Here is a 19,522-nt window from a genome sequence, read left to right on the forward strand (position 1 = left end):
GTCACGTTTGTATTGTACCGCATGCGGAAAGGATTGGTGCTCCATTTAATGATTATTGTAGAAGCTGCGGGAACGAAGAAGAACCTGAAACTGTTAGGGATTTACACTGCGAATGTCCAGCGCTCGGCAAAAGAAGGCAACGGTTTATGAGCAAGATGTTTCTCGTAGATCTGACTGATGTAGCTGAGGTCAACACACGACGCTTAGTTGACTTCACAAACTCAACGAAGTGGTTTGATTAGGAGAGTAGGAACAAATCCGTGTGGTTTCACAATGGGCCTATAAAGGCCTAAGTGTGCCGCTCCGATGCGGACGGCAGCCACTTAAACCTAACCTAACCTTTGTTTATTTCCTCTTCTTTCAGTATACGCCATATACTCAATGTGACACGTGAAATCGATAACTTTTTTCCTGGCGTTTTTGACTATTTCAACGTACGCGTTTATGATGATGAAAAAACCAATTTATTGAAACATTGGGATAACACATTTCGCTATATAACACGCGCTAAGTCCGAGGGATCCAAAGTATTGGTACATTGTAAAATGGGTGTCAGCCGTTCAGCTTCAGTGGTTATAGCTTATGCTATGAAGGCATATAATTGGGAATTCAAGCATGCATTACAACATGTTAAAGATCGACGTAACTGTATTAAACCGAATAAGAATTTTCTTAATCAATTGGAAACTTATCGTGGTATGTTGGATGCAATGAAAAATAAGGAAAAACTGCAGCGCAGTAAAAGTGAAACGAATTTGAAGAGCACAAAGGATGCACGTCTGCTGCCCGGTAGTGAGCCCACACCACTTATACAGGCGTTAAATCAATCTAAATCAAAAGCAGGTGGAGTTATTGGCGCACATGATGTCGTCAGCTGTGGTGATAATATAATTGCATGCGCCGATGTTGGTAGCGATGTAAATATCATCAAACACATTGGACGACGATCAAAGGCGTCTACTGGTAGAGGTAAGGGTGACGTAAGTGATAGTAAGCAAAATCGCTTAGTGCGTCGGTCCAGTAGCACATCACCGCAGGCGGTGCCTCACGTGCCACTCATGACAGCCGCAATCAAACAACAAAGCCAATCGCTTGAAAATCTAACACCAGAAAGGAGCGTAGCAGAGGAGCCGAAAAATATGCGTTTTCCTGGCAGTAATGGTGAGAATTATAGTGTCACACAAAATCAAGTACGGCATATACAAAAGAATGTACAACCACCACCACCACCACCACCGCCACCACCAACAAGCAGCATACAACGACAACAACAGCAACAAAAGCAGTTGCAACAACAAAAGAAGCAAAGGCAACAACAAATAGCATCTGTACGCACACGTGTTCAAGATTTGGAAACACATACAAATACACGTAAAACGGCAGACGATCGTCGTTCACTTAATTTGCAATTTGGGCGCTCCGTATCGCATGACACAGGCGCCACAACAAGTGGCGTTGGTAAAACTTTACAAAGTGAAGACAGTCCCGTATGGACTTCATCGGCAAAGTTGATAACACAAACTTGTAATTTTAAAAGTACTGCAGCGGATGCTAGTGAAAGCGTGGCGAACAATCGTACAAGTGCATGTAGTGATATGCTATCAAACCAGCACAACGTCTGCAGTGATTTTGGTAGTAGTGATGCTGTGCCAATGGACGCTACATCCACAGATTGCAGCAATGATGGCCACCAAGTCGGTGCTGCTTCAAATGCACGGCGTCATAGTCGCAAAACGCATTCATGGACTGCAGCTGGCGGGGGACACAACAGCGGAACAGGTGATTTATTAAGTGGTGGCAACATGCGCAGCGGCGGTGGCGGCATAGTTTTAGATCGTCTCAACGTGCTGTGTCAAATAGGTGGCGCAACAAATGCTACAAGCAACAGCGGCCCTTCTAGCAAATTAGGCTCCAACAGTAGTATAGATTCGGCATACGAAGAACGAGTAGCGGTAACACCACGTACACAAAGGCATCGTGATTTACCCGCGCGTCATGCTTCATGGGGTTCGGGCGATACACGCTGTGCTGTACCGGTACGAAATAGTTCATGGGCGGCTTTCGATAGTAATCGAAACTCATGTCATTATGGCGGCGGCAGCGGTGGAGCCATTCTCGAAGGACAAATTCACGAACTTAATATCAATAAGAGTAACAAGACTGTCTCACCACCATCTCATCCCATCTATCAAAATATATCCGCCGGATCAACACAATATCAGCATCAGCATGTTGGTACCGTAAAGCGCACCAAACAGAAACTAGAACAATGCGGAAGTGGTAACAACAGCCATACACTAAAGAAACTATGCGCAGAGGAGGATGGTGAACCTACGATGTCTGATGAGAGCACAATTGGCACCACCAGCGTCAAGCGCAATGCCAAAGGTACAACAAATCTTTTTCGTAGTGCTTCAGCGGCTGGTTCAACACGGATACGTTGTTCTCCATATCGCTGCAATAGTGTAGAGATTGTGCCGGGCGGTGCGGTGGTGGCCGGTGCGGTGGTGGCCAGTGCGATTGACAGCCGCAATCCTGCTGTAGACATACTAACATGTAACATGGTTATGCGTCGTAGCGATGGTAGCCGTCCACTACATAATGAATTATTGTCGGCCTCATCTGCACCCGATTCATACACAATGTCTGATATTGAAAACAAAAATACGCTACCACCGTCTCAAACAATGAGAACAACGACGACAATTGCTGGCGAACATGAGAGTATAGAAGATGATGCAGTTGTTCTGCGTGGTGGTGGCGTCACAAGCCTAATTACAGATCAACAACGCATCTCCGGCAGTGTGCAAATACTCAAAAAGAATTTTGAAGCTAAAGCAGGAACTAACATCACCACCACTTGTAGTAGTACAACCAGCGCAAATGTATTACAAGTACAGCAAACAGTTACAGATACCACTGCAAAAAAAGGACATCATTCACTGCCTTCATCTCCTGTGGCCCAACATATAGATCCACATCATCAGCACACAACACACAATCCACCACATGGGGTAACATTAGATATGCCCACTACGAATACAGACAGTCTGTGTGAGGTAGAATTGTCCACAGCTGAAATATTGAATGATACAAATACTCTGCTTACAAATGTGCCAGCGTATGGCACACACTCTTTAACAACTACTAATATAACACAGTCTGCAACGCCTGCCACATCTGTTGCTGCTGCTTCAACTGTATTGTCCTCGTCCGCGTCCTCATCGTCTTCGTCGTCCACGTCATCTGCGTCGAGTATGTGTGAGCCATTTATAGATCGTAATGTTAAGGTGCTGGTGCATAAATATCAAACACCAACTGCACTTACAACCACCGCTAGCAGGCATGATAACCTCCTGACATCATCACCTGCTTCAACACTTACTGCATCTTCTATGCCAATAACAACATCGTCTAAAATTGTTGTGCCTACTGCTCCAGCTGTGAGTCTCACTAAACCCCGACGACATTCTTACTACGAAAGTGGTGGCCAACATGGAACACATCATAAAACAATGGGAAGTGTTACAGGTGGTGATGGAAAAAATGTGTTCACCCCCGGTCGTTTATTGCATGAATATAATGATAGTAGACCGCCGCCATCTCCGGCTAAAGCGCATAGCGGCGCTACTCAAATACGCGAAACAATAGGCGATAATACGCAGCAGCAACAACAACATCAGCAACGTCGTTTACCACAACACGGTCGCACGCATCCACTTAGTAGGTTAACGTTACCAAAACAAAGCTTCAATACGGCGGCATACAATACTATGTAGATTTATTTGTAGCATTGGTTTGTTTCTTATCACCTCCACGAACACCCCACCCACACCCTTTTGCCGAATACTGCGTTAGGTTAACTAATACTATGTAGTTTATAAAATGTTCCAAGCATGTTTTTTTTTTTTAGTTTTTAAAACGTTATCTTAAGCCTAAAACTCTCAAACACATACACCTACATACATACGCACAGATGTTAATCGGCTGAACTGAAACCGTATTCCGTAAGTCTATTCGAAAGTTGCTTGTATTCGAATTAAATATTCAACTCTTCTATTCATTTTCGAATATCCTCTTCAAAATTACCTTTGAATTCGAAAACGTGACAGAATTTAAGCATACTTTCTTCGTATCGATTTACAAAATAGGGTCTCTAATCGATTAAATTTTAATAAGGAGCTCGGCTTAAAGCAAATGAGTTTTGCTTAATTGTTTGCATTTATTTATCATTTTTACTCTTCGACTTTTTTGCATTTTTGAACGCATTTTTTTAATACATTTTCATAAAAATTCTCAATTTTTAACCAAATAAGTATTCTGAATCCTTTATTAACAAAAAAAACAATTAAATCGTTTTATAACGCTTTCAAAATTGCCGAATTGTAAAGGAAACTTCTTTTTATAAAGTAATTTAATTTTTTTCTATTTTGGGGGTAAGAACACAAAATGAAGCAGAGATTTGAACTTAATCTGTCATTACTTTACATTGCAGTCAACTCGACTTGACTACAGAACTCTCACTTACTTGAAGGGCGCTTAAATAATAGCTTAGGCTTTGTTCACATTTTAATATTGCTACAACGATGTGATTTTTTACATATTCGGGCACAGCATATCAAAATCTATAAATCAAATGCCATAAAATTGTTTTTGTTTAAAGTTTTTCTCATATCGGAAAAAACTAGCCTTTCAAGCATCTTTTTGAAAATACTTTTTCCGAAATTTTCATGGAATTTCCTAAATTTTTGGGAAACATTTAAGAGATTGGTTTGCATAGTTTCAGTAAAACCATGATGCAATTAATATTCAGGTGTTGTCATCCCGTTGACGTTTTCCCATATTCTGACAAGTTCGGCATGCATAATTTAGAGGGTTGTCTATCATACATAACTGCATTTGAATTCTACTACGATCGGAGTAGATTTTACTATACGTTTAGAAATATAATAACTATGTAAGCCGTTACCAGAATTTTTTAGACATAAACATAACTTTGTATTCCGCAAAAGATTATAGACACAATTTTGCAGAAAACTTAATTTTTTGATGAAATTTGTACGAAAAATTTAGCAAAACAAATTTAGTACTTTTGTAGTACAAGTAAATACTGGCAAATATAGCTGCCAAAAAAGTGAGGTTATGTTGTTGACATCACCTTTATTATTTCATCATGATTTTTTCCCTCAAAACGTCGAAAATAAAAATAAGAGGAATATGATTGATGAACTTGCGAAAATTTGCCGCTGCTGCTTTAGTTCAAAAAAATAATAGAACACATAGATATATTAGAATGGTGCAATTTCAAAATTCGAAAACTCTAGACTAGATTATTTTTATATTTTCGAAAAGAATCTAGATGATGTAAATCTGTCATTCAATCTTTATCTCATATTCATAAAAAGGGTTATGAGGCTTTATTAAATGACATTTCCATGCAAATTTTTAATTACAAGGCCTTTTTAAAACAATTTTATTATTCATGATTCATGAACAATGCCAACTGGATGAGCGCCAAGTTATCGTTATAACACAGAGTTAAGGGCCAATTAATGGTGACTTATAACCATAAAACCATAACCAGATAAAACAGCCAATCGAACCTACCTTATGGAAATCAATGTAATCGATTAATCACAAATCACACACAGGGTAGGTGATTTGTGTCGATAAGTGGTGCCATACCATAACGCTAACTCCATAACCATACCATAGCCAACCAATTGGTTTTTGGTTTCTCGCCATATCCATAACCTAAAAATATTTGAGTTCGTGAATTTGATGACTTTTTGTAGGCTTTATTCATTGTTTTGGATACCTTAGGACTAAGGGGCTTATTTTTTGTGGAATATGTTTGTAATTTTTTGCGTTTCCTTCATTTTCATGAAATTTTCACGATTTTTAGGTTAAAAAATCGCATTGGAGATGGTTATGGATATGGGTATGTTACGACTATGGCGTTATGGTTAAGGAAGTTTAATTGGCCCTTTAGCATTTCATGGAGGGTTAAACTCATTTAATATTGACAAATTTTAAAATTGAATTTTAATAAAACATCTGCGTTTTAGTTTTTATCAATTAATGTTAATTTGGTTAAATTTTCAAAAATTCTGCTTTTGCAAATTCGAGAAATTCTGCTTTTATTGCTTGCAAATTTTCTACAAAACAATTTTTTTCCTTAAAAAACGCTTCAAAGAATTATATAGTAATATTTTCAACTTGGTCGATTTATCGTGGTATCACCCATATGCCAGCATTTTCATTGGCGCAAGTAACTCATTTGATACAAATTTCTAAAGAAATATTGTTGTTGTTGTTATAATAACGATAAAGGCACTCCCCGAAGGCTTTGGAGAGTGTTATCGATGTTGATGGTCCTTTGCCGGATATAGATCCGGTACGTTCCGGTAACACAGCACCATTAAGGTATTAGCCCGACCATCTCGGCAACGATTTATATGACCACATTACACCTTCTAGGCCATCTCTCCCTCCCCAACCCCTAGTTCCAAGAGGAACTCGTGGTCGCCAAAGCCTCGGCTGTTAATGATTGATGAAAATGATTCGCCACGGGTAGGTGAGGTTGACAATTGGGAGAAGCTATATGTTGCGCTGACAACCCCTTGAGAGGGTTGCGCTACACAAGCACTTGAATCAATTTGGTATTTTAGTCGTCTCTTACGACAGGCATCTGAAGAAAAGATCGCCAGAAATATCGCCGTTGTTTCCACTTCTTATCAGCTTTCGGGAAGGGCTATTCCTCCAATGCGAAACGTCACTTAGATACGAAAGCGACACAGCATTTAGGAACTATTTCGATAGTAATGGAAGTTGCCAAACGATAAGATAAAAAAATCGAGGAAGATGGTAGTTTAGTACTAATTCGATATGATATTTGGGAAGTTGAAAGAAGATTCATACTGATGCAAGAATTTCGATTGGAGTAGAATTCAAAGGCAGTCCAGTGCAACCATTAATTCAAAATTGAGGCTAGGGTATGAAAATAAAATAAATAAATAAACAAAGGGCGTTTTTCTAAAGATTCAATATTTTGTCTGCTCGCTTTGAAGCAAGGATAATTCAGTACCATGAATTCGCTTTGCCACGACCTGGTATAAATTCGCCTTGAAGTCCGGTTATCGAACTCAATGAAAAATTTCTTTTGACATGACATTATTCTGTATGGCGAATCCGTTTAATTTGCTTTGCCTCACCTTGTATAGATTCGCCTTGAAGCAAGCAGGAAAAATTTTGAAGATTTAAAAAAACGGCCAAATTGTCATATTGGATTTTGTGTTAATGAGTGTAAACATTACGTAATTAAAAATTTCTTCAAAATATTTTTTGCTTGGAGGTGTGGGTGTAGCTCTTAAATGAGAAAGTTCAAAAATAATTAGCATCTTGAGGTGCCACACTGATTTTGAAAGTTAATACGTTACAATCTTTTCGGTTTAACGGAATTACTTTTTAATATATCGCTCCTTTACTTCAATAGTGTCATAACTCAAAAAACACAATTTTCCAGGAGAGCCATTCAAAGATTTTAACTGCCATATGTTGTACATATAAAGAATTATTTTTATAGCACGTGGTAAATTTTTAACTGATCGCAATGATTTTTTTATACAACATAGATCAAGATATTCGGTAGGTTTATATGTTATTAACTCAAAAGTCATGTTTTTTGAGTTATGACACTATTGAAGTAAATGAGCGATATGTACTTTCAAACGTACTTTATAAAAACAACAAATTTCCACTCCTCATTAAATTCCCAAGTCGAGGAAGTTTTTTAGTTATAAGTCACAAATTCCAAACACAAACTAAAAAAGAAATGTTCGTATTTCGCTTGAGTCCTATGTATACACCAGAATGAGGATGTTGGAAAATAACTTATATATAATGCTTGGTGAGGATGCATAACAGCACAATGTTGTAATAAATAAACACACACACACAAAATGTTAAAAGAATTCTAATGAGTTGTAGGTCCGTTAGCAATTTTCAGATGATTTTATCGTCTAACACCTATCATTTTTGAACTTTCTCATTGAAGAGCTACACTCACACCTCCAAGCAAAAATTTTTTTTGAAGAAATTTTTAATTACGTAATGTTTACACTCATTAACATTAATATAGGTACCAAATCCAATATGAAACTTAGGCCGTTTTTTTAAAGCTTCAAAATTTTTCCTGCTCGCTTCAAGGCGAATCTATACAAGGTGAGGCAAAGCAAATTAAACGAATTCGCCATGCAGAATAATGTCATGTCAAAAGAAATTTTTCATTGAGTTCGATAACCTGACTTCAAGGCGAACTTATACCAGGTCGTGGTAAAGCGAATTCATGGTACTGAATTCGCCTTGCTATTGAATCTTTAGAAAAACGCCCTTTGTTTATTTATTTATTTTATTTTCATACCCTAGCCTCAATTTTGAATTAATAGTTGCACTGGACTGAATTCTACTCCAATCGAAATAAATTTTACCATACCTTTACAAATAAAATGCACTATATATGCCGCTGCCAGAATTTTTTAGATAAAAAGATATATAACCACCACAATACACAACAAATTTTGCATAAAACTAGTTTCTTGGGGAATTTTGTACGAAAAATGTCGCAGCAAAAAATTTAGTTGCTGAAAAAGTGATGTTATGTGATTGGCTTCAATTTTATTATTGCACAAAACAGTGGAGTAACCCTTCAGTGTTCTATATAATATATTGAATTAAAACTAGGGATACCTTACATAAAAAGAAACCGTATATTTTTTATATTATCCGTAATCTTGTAGAAAAGTGGTTAATCGTTAAAAAACATTCATAGTCCGATGTAAAACCCAGAAACTTTTGTTCCTAGCATGTTTGTTTGCCAATTGAAGCTGGCCACTTTGTTTTACATTTTATATGAAAGTTTATAAACTATAAATTGATTTTTGCACCTATATTAATGTCTATGGCTATCCAGTCAAGTAGTCACCATCTTGTCATCACTCATCTTTTCCTCCACATTTTTATACGTGTACCACTCTTTTTATGTCTCACTTCCATAACTCACTTTAAATTTTACTGTTAATTTTCCCCCTCATTATTATTACAAGCAGATTTTATTCTTATTATTTATAAACTTAACGATTGCATTAGAAATTGTAAGGAGGAGCAGTTTATATATGTACTTGTATGTATGTAAGTAGGTACTACTACGTAGCGCTTTTCACCGTTATCATAACAATCCCCGTACTGTATTTGTATTTTAATTATAAGCATTTTCAAAAACATTTATAGCTAAAGTCGAAATGAAAAAATAATAATTCTTATGGCTGTCCAAATTCGTCCGAGAAGGCTCAAATTATTATGGTTCTTACACCGCAAGAAAAATACTCTTGAGCAAACTTGGATAATTTCGGGTTGACAAAAAACCTGGCAATATATCGCCTACATATACATATTAAGCTGGAGCGAGTAAAAACAAATATTTCTAAGGTTTGTGTGGAATTTCTTGGTTATAAAAGGGTGAAATTCAAAAATTAATAGAATTACTTTAAAAAGTAAACTAGATCTTGTTGAAAGTCTTTTAAAAGCTCGTTCAAGTAATTTCCGATGAGAATTAGTAATGAAGAAAAAATTACCAAAATATCATGATTTAATTACTAGAGGTTTGTTCTTCAAAGGAACTGACCATCCCAAATTTAAAAATCTGGACGGGTTGCTTTTACGAAGTAAGAGAAAGGGGAATAGTTCAATCCCCTTCAGCGAAAATTGTAGTAGAAAAGTACCTTTAGTATTATATTAGTAGTGATAATAAATTTATAAAGCCAACAGGTTATGGGGGAGCGAATAATTCATTTTCTACTAAATATTTCGTGAATTGGTAGAGTTATGTTGGTTTGGTCATTCTTTAGGAATTTGTTTGAAAAATGTGGTCAATGTGTTATTCAAAAATACACTCAAGGAGTTCACTACGGTTTTTGATGTTGTGTTTTGCACTAACGTAGCAAATGCATAGCCGTGTATTTTGTTAGTGTACAGTAAAAAATATGCTCCAGAAGTTTGCAATGCAATGATGCTGGCCATTTCCACAAACTCCTGATCTCCCTTACTATCTCAAAATTTGTTTCGAAAACTCCCTATCTGAGCATAATTTCAATGCATTTTGACGTAAGAGGAAGTTAATAAAAGCATTCTGAGACAAGGCGTTCTTCAACCTAATTCTGATATATGGTGTTTTTGTGACAAATCCTGAAATGGGAAATTTTTTAAAAATATTTTGAGATAGGACGATTTCGAACTGGCAGCCGCAATGAACTGACAAAAAATGGCTTCTTGTCTTAGAACTTTATATTCCGGACTTGACTTTGCCAGAGGAGTAAAGCTTTTGTGCGGTCCTGCTACACAGGGAGTATTTATTTATTCTGAAATTTCGGAAAGCTCTCCGTTTAAGTATTCATGGAAGTGTTCCGGATAAACCGTTAAATTAGAATATTCGGAATACGTTCGTTTGATGTAACCTCACGAAGTCCGAGTATTCCAAATAAGTACATATATACATAATAGCCCAAATATAAAACGATTCCGCAAATTCATGAATGGAGACGAATGTTCCGAACATACGGAATGAATAAGTTAACATGATCAATGAGTACATTTCCGTATGGCATCTCCATATTTACTAATAACATTTTTACGTGAATCGATTTACTAGTCGAATTTTTGACGTTGAAGGATGAATTTTAAATTGATTGAGGTTTCTAACGAATTATGCAGTTCCGTACTTATCGGGTATTTATAAACTGATTTCTTCCTATTTCTACTACTAATATTTTTTCGAAAAATCGCAAAGAAACAACACAGTTAACGGATGTCAATTCGATTTGGGAGCAAAATGGCTGCAATTGTCAAAAAGAAAAATGTTTAGCATAGCAAACCTCTTGTGCTTGAATCATGGTCATGCTCAGGTTCGAGAGATTACAAGGTCAAAATATTTTTTTTTCTTATTTCACAAAAAATTTGGAATCGAATTTGAGTCCCATCATATGATTTTGTGTTTGCTGTTCTCGTTTCAAATATATTGAACTCAATATTTCAAGGTTTTACGTATTAAAATCTGAACATTTTATTAATTTAAGAAAATAAAAGCAGTTTTTCAAATCAAAAATCAAATTGGAGAAATTTTGTCGAATTCGAAAACCAGAATATGACGTTTATGAAATAATCTGAGAGGGCTTAATTCAACAAAATTTTAAAAGATGGCGTTCTTGAAACAAATTCTGAATTAGAGTCCTCTTCAAACAAAGTCTAAGATAGCCAATAAAAGATTGGCAGAAATCTAACTACTGCTAACAAGTGCTTGTTTGAACTAAGTTGACAATTGAAAAGAAAAAGTACGTTTCATCACTCCTCCAATGAAATGGAAAAAGTAAGTGAATCAAGTCTTGTTGTCCCTTGGTGGTCCCAATTGCCGTCCGTTCTGGCAAAGAAGAAATTACTTAAGTCGAACAATTTCTTTCAGTTCCTTTGAAATATCTTTTCAAATGCTATTTATATACGTTTGCAACGCAATTTCGTTTCCTCCAAACTCCTGTACCGATGTTTTTAAGATTCAGATCCGCCAGTTTTTAAAGTAGCCAGTTTCGGAGTTCTGTACACCACTACAGTGTTCCATCTCAAGATGCTCTAACTTTCTTTGTTTTTTTTTTGTTTGTTTTTTCAAAAATTTTAAAGCATAAAATCCCATGCCGCTCCCAAATTTTCAACCTCAAATATCAATTTAACTTCATTTTGCTCCATATCAATAACCAGAAAACCAGGCATATACTATACAACCCTAATCGCTTCGAAAAGAAAAAATGGCAAACGCATTTTTTTATACAGAAATAATTACATTCATATATTTTAAACAAACAACATAAACATAAAGCATAACACAGACTATATACATACATTTATAAAAATATTAAAAATAAATTCTAAACAAAGAATCAACAAGAAAAAATTATATTATATTAACTAAAAATAATTAGCCAGCAAAAAAAGCAAAAATATTTTGTAAATATTGTAAGATTTTTTCTATTATGTTTGTATGAACAAATGGTTTTTAAAAATACCTATTAAAGATCATATTAAATACAAAATGTGTATGTTGTGCATTTTTGAATGTTTTTATCTCAGACGACTGGTTTATTTTTATGCTCTTTAGATCGTTGACCAGTTTTGCTGTTGTGGCCCTTACAAAGTTTTAAGTAAGTCAATTTAGGAGTAAAACTCTCTTTGACGAAAAAAGATAATACTTGTTGTTGTTGTAGTGATAAAGACACTCTCCGAAGGTTTTGGGGAGTGCTATTGATGTTAATGGTCCTTTGCCGGATATAGATTCGGCACGTTCGGGTAACAAGCAGCATTAACCTGCAAGCCCGGCGATCTCGGGAACGATTTAATACGACCACATTGAAACTAAGCACATAAAATAGGAAACTTAAAGAGTGTTATCTTTTTTCTGTAATGAAAGCCCAAAAAATACATAAAAAATTAACACTCTTTAAGGTTCGCACTTTATGACTTCATAATGTTGGCTCGGGATCATGGACCCTGTGAAAATCAGATTAAATAATCCTTGGGTTCCTCTCCCAGTGTCAAACATGGGAACATTTGTAATAATAAATGTACGAGCTTTACGCGGGTATGAACGTAAAGCAGCAATAAAAAGCCCAACGGATTCGCTCGCGACGTAATTGAATGGATTATTTGAAAAAGAGGGTGGTATAGGCCTCTCCTGTGTTGGGAAAAACAATTTCTTACTGAATTTGATTTCTCGGTTTTGTATGACAGGCGGTCATTATTACACGACAGCAAAAATGGTCTATGCGTCAACCAATGATATAGTCCAGCGTATAAAAATCTAAGGGCTCCATGGGATAGACCATATAAAGCGAATTAATGAAAACCCTACTCCGGAGAATTTGCTGCTAAAGAAACCCGCCGAGGGACAGTGGCTCAAAATTTTACTGCTTTTAATGGACTACAGCAATAATTTTCCATCCAATTTTATAATTGTTTTTTTTTTTTAACGGTTTTATTTAGCTTGACTTGACCGGCCAGCACGAATTTTGTAATTAAAATTTAAGTGACTTCCCGATAAGCTACAAGCGTCAAACTTGGGATATAGTTCAGAACCCGATGACAATGAAATAATAAGAAAAAAACCGATAGGTGGCGCATGGATCGAAATATTTCAAAAAAATCGTATTTCTGGTCCGATTTGGCTCATATTTGGAACACATAATACATACAGGAATATGAAGCGACCTATGAAAAAATCGCCGCTAGGTGACGCAGGTATCCGAAAAAACGTATTTCTGGTCCGATTTGGCTCATATTTGGAACACATATTATATACATGAATAGAAAGCGACATATGAAAAAAAAAATCGCCGCCAGGTGCCGCAAGGATCGAGATGTTAAAAAAATCGTATTTGTGGTCCGATTTGGCACATATTTGGAACACATATTACATACAGTTCGGTAGAAGTGACATCAAAATACTTTGGAGTTCGAGGACTTATATTGTAACAAATTGTCAGGAAAGAGTCCTTATAATAATGAGTCATTAAATGAACTAAATAGAATGAGAAGTAATAGGCAATTAAGACTAAAAACTTGACAAAAAAATTTAAAAGCAATTTTGTGAAACGGTTTTATTGAAAACAATACTTACATTAAGTAATAATACTAAAAGCTAGAAAATAATTAGGTAGGTCCTAGGTACTAGTCATCACACTCCTCAGCAGGGCGTTGACCAGACAATTAAATAAAAGCTTTGGGCGCGTGGAATTTCTAAAAATGTGAGGCGTAGTATAACCTGATTAAGGTTCAGTTGGTCTTACTTATGACTATCAATAGAAATTTGACGTGTCCATCGCTTTTATTTAATTGTCTGATGAACGCCCTAGATTGATGAGTAGTCTGATGATTAGTACCTAGGATCTACATAATTATTTTCTAGCTTTTAGTATTATTATTACTTAATGTAAATATTGTTTTCAATAAAACCGTTTAACATAACAATTTTTTTTTTTTTATTATTTGTTTTCGAAGTCTGTCATGACTTTTGAGTTTTGAAACAATAATGATTTGTGGGTTTCGAAACAATAAGGAAAGAAGGAATGTACTTAGTTGTAGCTAACGCCAAGGGAGATGAAGCAAATCCCCACCAGTATTTTCTAACTCAGTACTGTTTTCAGCAGCTTCAGTTAGAAAGAACTGGCAGTTTATTTGACAGATCTCAGAACGATTCCGGGCAGATATGGTATCAGTTAGTGTTAGCCAAAGATGGAAAAATCGGTCCATAGTAAGGATTCGTTTTCGGAAAGCACCTTAGTCATTACATGATCTGGCGTCTTTCGAAAACTAAAATGTCCGTTTTCTTTTGACACATGTAGTTCATGATTACAAACCAAATATCAATACTGCTTTCATGGATAACTTGTAAAACGCGACAGTCCCTTTCCAACCAAAAATATAACAGTATGTCCCTTTTCTGGTATGCGTTCTTCCTTTTTTACATGGCCAGTGTAGAAGACACGGTTGATTACATGCCTTGCTCCGTTTAATACATTTCTTGTCAGACTGCAGGAGGACATCGGTAAGAGAAAACAGACTTTATCAGGCTGCAAAAATGTAAGTAATTCGCAAAGATGAAATCGGTAATTCGGTTCAATGGTTCAAACCACTGATAAAATTTGGACATGGTCATGAAACACAGCACCGGTTCGGTTAAAGTGGTTCAACCCTTCATACTTACGTCCCGATTCTAGTGTGGTAACAACATTCTTCACCACGGTAACGAAATCATGTGGTAACTTTTACACCCTTTTGGTATTCTACCCGCGAAAGTAGCCGGATAATTTTTTACCCACAAAAGTAGGTGGTTATATCGAAATAACCACATCAGCTGTTGTTTAGAAAAAGGCAAAACTGAAAAATAAAGAATTGTAAGCGCAAATAAGTAAAGATAATAGTAAAAAAGTGTTGCCTCTTGCTATACATATTTTTTTATATTATGTACTTTCACAGAATAAATTACAATATACCTATGTAGAAACTTATCATGCATAATATGAATATGCACATCACGTCCCGTTTATTGTGCATGCAACCCCAAATGGTACTATATTTTGACATAGGATAAGTCTTTGTCTTTCACCAACCAAACGTTGTGAACCTAGTTTTGGTCACAAAGCTCCTGGTTCTGGCATTATGTTGTTGATTGCAATGAAATAAATGTATAGTGCAGTTAGGTTTTAGTAAGAAACGTTTCAAAATTTGCGTTCTGGTGTTGCCCAACTATGTATGTGGAAAACTGAGTAAATCATAAATGAAACTATGCAACTTTTTAGTACTATTTTTATAGATGCTTACTTTTTCCCTTAACGTTTAAACATCACATCAGAACCTAGTTTCAGAAAGTGTGAGTTTTGATCCCAGGCCTCAGGGGTTCTGCTAGCACCTACAGGAATAATTTTATGCAAAACATTTCTTCCGAAATCAATTCTCTTTAGCATTTGCTTCCTTCTGTCTTCGAGTTAAATGTATTTCTTGTGCCAAGATACTTAGTTTTCAATTACCTTGCGTGGCTTAACACCACAATAGTCCTGGAATTCCTTGAACTCATTGAGCTGGGTGGAAAAGATTTAAATATCAACGTGCCAAATTTCTTTGTATAAGTTTTGAAAGTGTTAGGCTCACGGCAGAGTGCTCGCTATAAGATATGCTAGGCGAGAAGCAATTTTTATTTTCATATATTTTACATAGTGTTGTATAATTTATCCTAGGTGAAATGTTATTGTTCTGGTACATTTTATTGATTGAGCAAAGAAAAGTACCAATCGTGGCTACTGCCTACAAAGGACCAAAATTGAAGAAAAGGGACCAGCGGACCAAGACCATTTTTGGTCCAAATGGACCAAAGTGGCAACCGTGAAAGCGAAGAAAACTACCCATCAAATTTCTCCACAGACACTGGTGAGTTTTCAGTGATGACAGCGTTACCACTTGGGCCATTACATAATGTTCTGGTTACTATTTTACGGGTAACGCTCAGAATCTGGGCGTTAGTGGTAAATTACTAATGAGACATCAAATGATAGTGTCGCGTTCATATGATCAAAGTACCTAGGGTTTTGATTTTTATCCAGATATAAGATTACATTGCTATTGTCTCGTATTTCCATCAATGTACGTACAGCCTTAGCTATATGGGCCGACTTCGTGTTAAATTGCAGGAAGATTACACATCACACATTTACACTTGCTGGGGAAAATCGTAGTGTTGACAAGTGCAACCAAACTCAATGCCTTGGTGCAGCTTGGAACCATAATGCCATACGGCCGTAGTAGTATAGCGCCAGAAATAATGACGAGCAAACTACTAGGACCCGTTCCTGTACTTCAATGGGGATCTAAAGGCCAATATATAGATACAGGGGGGTGGGGATGGCAGGGCGGCAATGGGGGACGAGACTATAGTCGTATGCTCTGGAGCTTTCCGGTTGTAGTAGTAGAAACACTGACACCGGAGGAAATTAGGGGATAATATCACATACCTTGGAGGTGGAGAAACACACATTTACATTGGGTCTTCGGGCGTATGTGATCAGATGGAAATGAAAAAGGCGATGAGCTAGCTAAGAAATGTGCATCCTTCGAAGTTTGATAGCAGTGCTCGTATCCTGCGGACGCCAGACTAAGGCTTTGGCTATTAGATCTAGAAGCACCAACTAGTATAGGTCCCGAAAGTCCCGGCTTCTTTCAGTTGGTTACAAAAAGTTCACCAATTTGTTTTCTCACCAACGAAATATTCACTATTTATGACGTTGCAAGTATAAACAGCAGGTAGCACAAATATTTGCAATTTATGTGGCAGCACTCTTTCTACTACAATTCCAATTGGACGTCTCTTGTATGTGTCAAATTTTCGTTTTTGTCTGTGCCTTTAGTTAGATTTTCCAATTTTTGCATTGAAAAGCAAAAATTTGTGCAAATTTAAAACGTAAAATCGTGTTAAATAAACTCTAATGTAATAAATAACTAACAAAAAAAGAACTGGAGAGACGAAAACTGATGATTATTGTGTTAATAACGTGTGCGATAAAAGCGCTTTACTGTACGTGGCGTTAACTGCTGTGCTAATTTTTTTGTTGTAGATATCCATGTTATATATATTGTGATTTTCTTAATTTCACGCCGTTTGTACAATTGATTGCGTCTCGAACTTTACCCGCTTGGTTTACGAGTTTTTGGTGCTGGCGGTGGTGGTGGCGACGGTGACAGTGACTACGGTACTGCCACAATTGCGGTGAACTGAATCGCATTAGTAAAGAAGAGGTGCGTGCGGATAAGGAGTTGATTTGTTGGAATTTCGTGGGCAACGTAAAATTGATATACCGTCATAATGACGGATATACTTATGAATAAACCTACGCCCGAACGGAGTGGCAGCGTCACAGGTACTAAAGATCAAGAAGTGAAAGGTTGGCTCATGAAATGGACTAATTATATTAAGGGTTATCAACGGCGTTGGTTTGTACTGTCCAGAGGTGTTCTAAGTTACTATCGTAATCAAGCCGAAATGAATCACACATGTCGCGGTACTATATCACTTCAAGGTGCTCTTATACACACGGTGGATTCATGTACTTTCGTCATTTCAAATGGTGGTACACAAACATTTCACATAAAAGCTGCCAATGAGGTAGAACGACAACATTGGGTTACAGCGCTAGAATTGGCCAAAGCTAAAGCTATACGCACTATGGAAAAGGAGGAAGAGGAAGAAGTAGAAACTTCACATGTTATACCCAGTCAAGAAATTACCGCAGTAATGGCTGAACTAAGTGGACGTTTGGAGAGTTTGAAAACCTGTTACGATTTGATCACCAAGCATGGTATTGCTTTACAGAGAGCACTTAGTGAATTAGAAACGAATGATGAAGAATCACTTGCTAGTCGCACAAAAATTGTCAATGAGCGTGCAACGCTTTTTCGTATAACATGCAATGCAATGATAAATGCATGTAACGATTATTTACGCAGTGCTGAATCGCAAGGCCACAAATGGTCAAAAATGGTAGAGCATGAGCGTGAGCAACGTCAACACTTAGAGGAAATGGTTGAGATGTTAGCCAAACAGCAAACTAGATTGGAACAAGCCGCACATAGCGCAGCGCAACATAACAAACCGCTAGCAATACCAAATGAGAGTGGAGTATCAATTAATACTTTCACATCGGATGATGAAACAGAATTTTTCGATGCTGAAGAAAACAATGGAGCATTTGGTGAAAATTCCCCAAGAAATAATTGTGGTTTTGTAATGAAATTGCCATCGGCGAATAGTGATATTCGTCACCAACACAAGGATGAGGATATGGAGGATGGCTCATCGTTTGTAATGAATTTACAAAATATGCACTCGAATTCAGATGAACAACATCATAGTAGTTCATCGGATAATGAAGAAAATAAAAATATGAATAATCGATCCGAGCCACAACAAGTGGTTGTGATTAGCAAAAAAAATACTAATTTTAGTGGAAACCCATCGCGCGGGGAAAATCGCAAAAATGATTCAAATCGTACTAGCCTAGTTCTTTCGAAACCAACCCGCCAAAGACGTACACGCGTACCAGATAAGCCAAATTATCCACTCAACCTTTGGTCAATAATGAAAAATTGTATTGGCAAGGAGTTGTCGAAAATTCCAATGCCTGTAAATTTTAATGAACCATTATCAATGTTACAACGACTTACAGAAGATTATGAATATTCTGATTTGTTAGATACTGCAGCGCGTTGTACAGATGAATGTGAACAATTGGCATATGTTGCGGCGTTTACGATTACTAGTTATTCTACCACAACAACTCGGATTGGCAAACCATTTAATCCACTTTTAGGTGAAACATACGAATGTGATCGTATGGATGATTTGGGTTGGCGTGTCGTTGCTGAGCAAGTTTCCCATCATCCACCAATGGCAGCGTTACATTGTGAAGGACGTGAGTGGACGTGCTGGCAGGAGTTTACCATGACTAGCAAATTTCGTGGTAAATATTTGCAGGTGAGTGTAGAATCAAAAGTACTTTATGTATTTGTTAAAGATAATAAATAAAAAAAAAAATGCTCTTAAATTAGTGAGAGTGCCATTGAGGTGATGTTGTTGTTGTTGTTGTAGCGATGAATAGTTTTTTAGATTGCAAACAATCTACATGGGCAAATCGTATCATATGTACATGAATACAAGCTCCTGTCAGACAGTCAGTCTGGTTTCAGGTCAAAGCGGAGCTGTACAACGGCACTATTATCTGTGACAGAAGAAATTCGTGAGCGAGTGGATGAAAGTTACATTGCCTTCTTAACACTTCTTGACCACTCTAAAGCTTTTGATTCTGTAGACCACACTCTGCTCTGTAGGAAGCTGGTGAACTTATTTAACTTCTCTGGTCATGCAGTTGCCCTTATAAGA

At 36.8% G+C, this 19,522-nt stretch overlaps 2 protein-coding genes across 3 annotated transcripts in view; both read left to right on the forward strand.

Moving 5' to 3' along the window:
* Nucleotides 1-11,946, forward strand: part of ssh (Protein phosphatase Slingshot) — a 44,224-nt gene extending 32,278 nt beyond the window's left edge. For both annotated transcript variants that reach the window (XM_067761750.1, XM_067761751.1), the window contains exon 8: nt 365-11,946. In XM_067761750.1, the coding sequence (XP_067617851.1) occupies nt 365-3,779 (3,415 nt within the window). In that variant the 3' untranslated portion in view covers nt 3,780-11,946. The remainder of the gene's footprint in view (nt 1-364) is intronic.
* A 4,560-nt stretch (nt 11,947-16,506) lies between these two features.
* The window catches only part of Osbp (oxysterol binding protein), a 56,736-nt gene continuing 53,720 nt past the window's right edge, over nt 16,507-19,522 (forward strand). Inside the window, exon 1 of the mRNA XM_067761752.1 lies at nt 16,507-19,117. Coding sequence (XP_067617853.1) covers nt 17,450-19,117 — 1,668 coding nt within the window. The 5' untranslated portion in view covers nt 16,507-17,449. The remainder of the gene's footprint in view (nt 19,118-19,522) is intronic.

The sequence above is a fragment of the Eurosta solidaginis genome, chromosome 1 (genome assembly GCF_040869045.1).
Source record: "Eurosta solidaginis isolate ZX-2024a chromosome 1, ASM4086904v1, whole genome shotgun sequence".
NCBI classification, from domain to species: domain Eukaryota; kingdom Metazoa; phylum Arthropoda; class Insecta; order Diptera; family Tephritidae; genus Eurosta; species Eurosta solidaginis.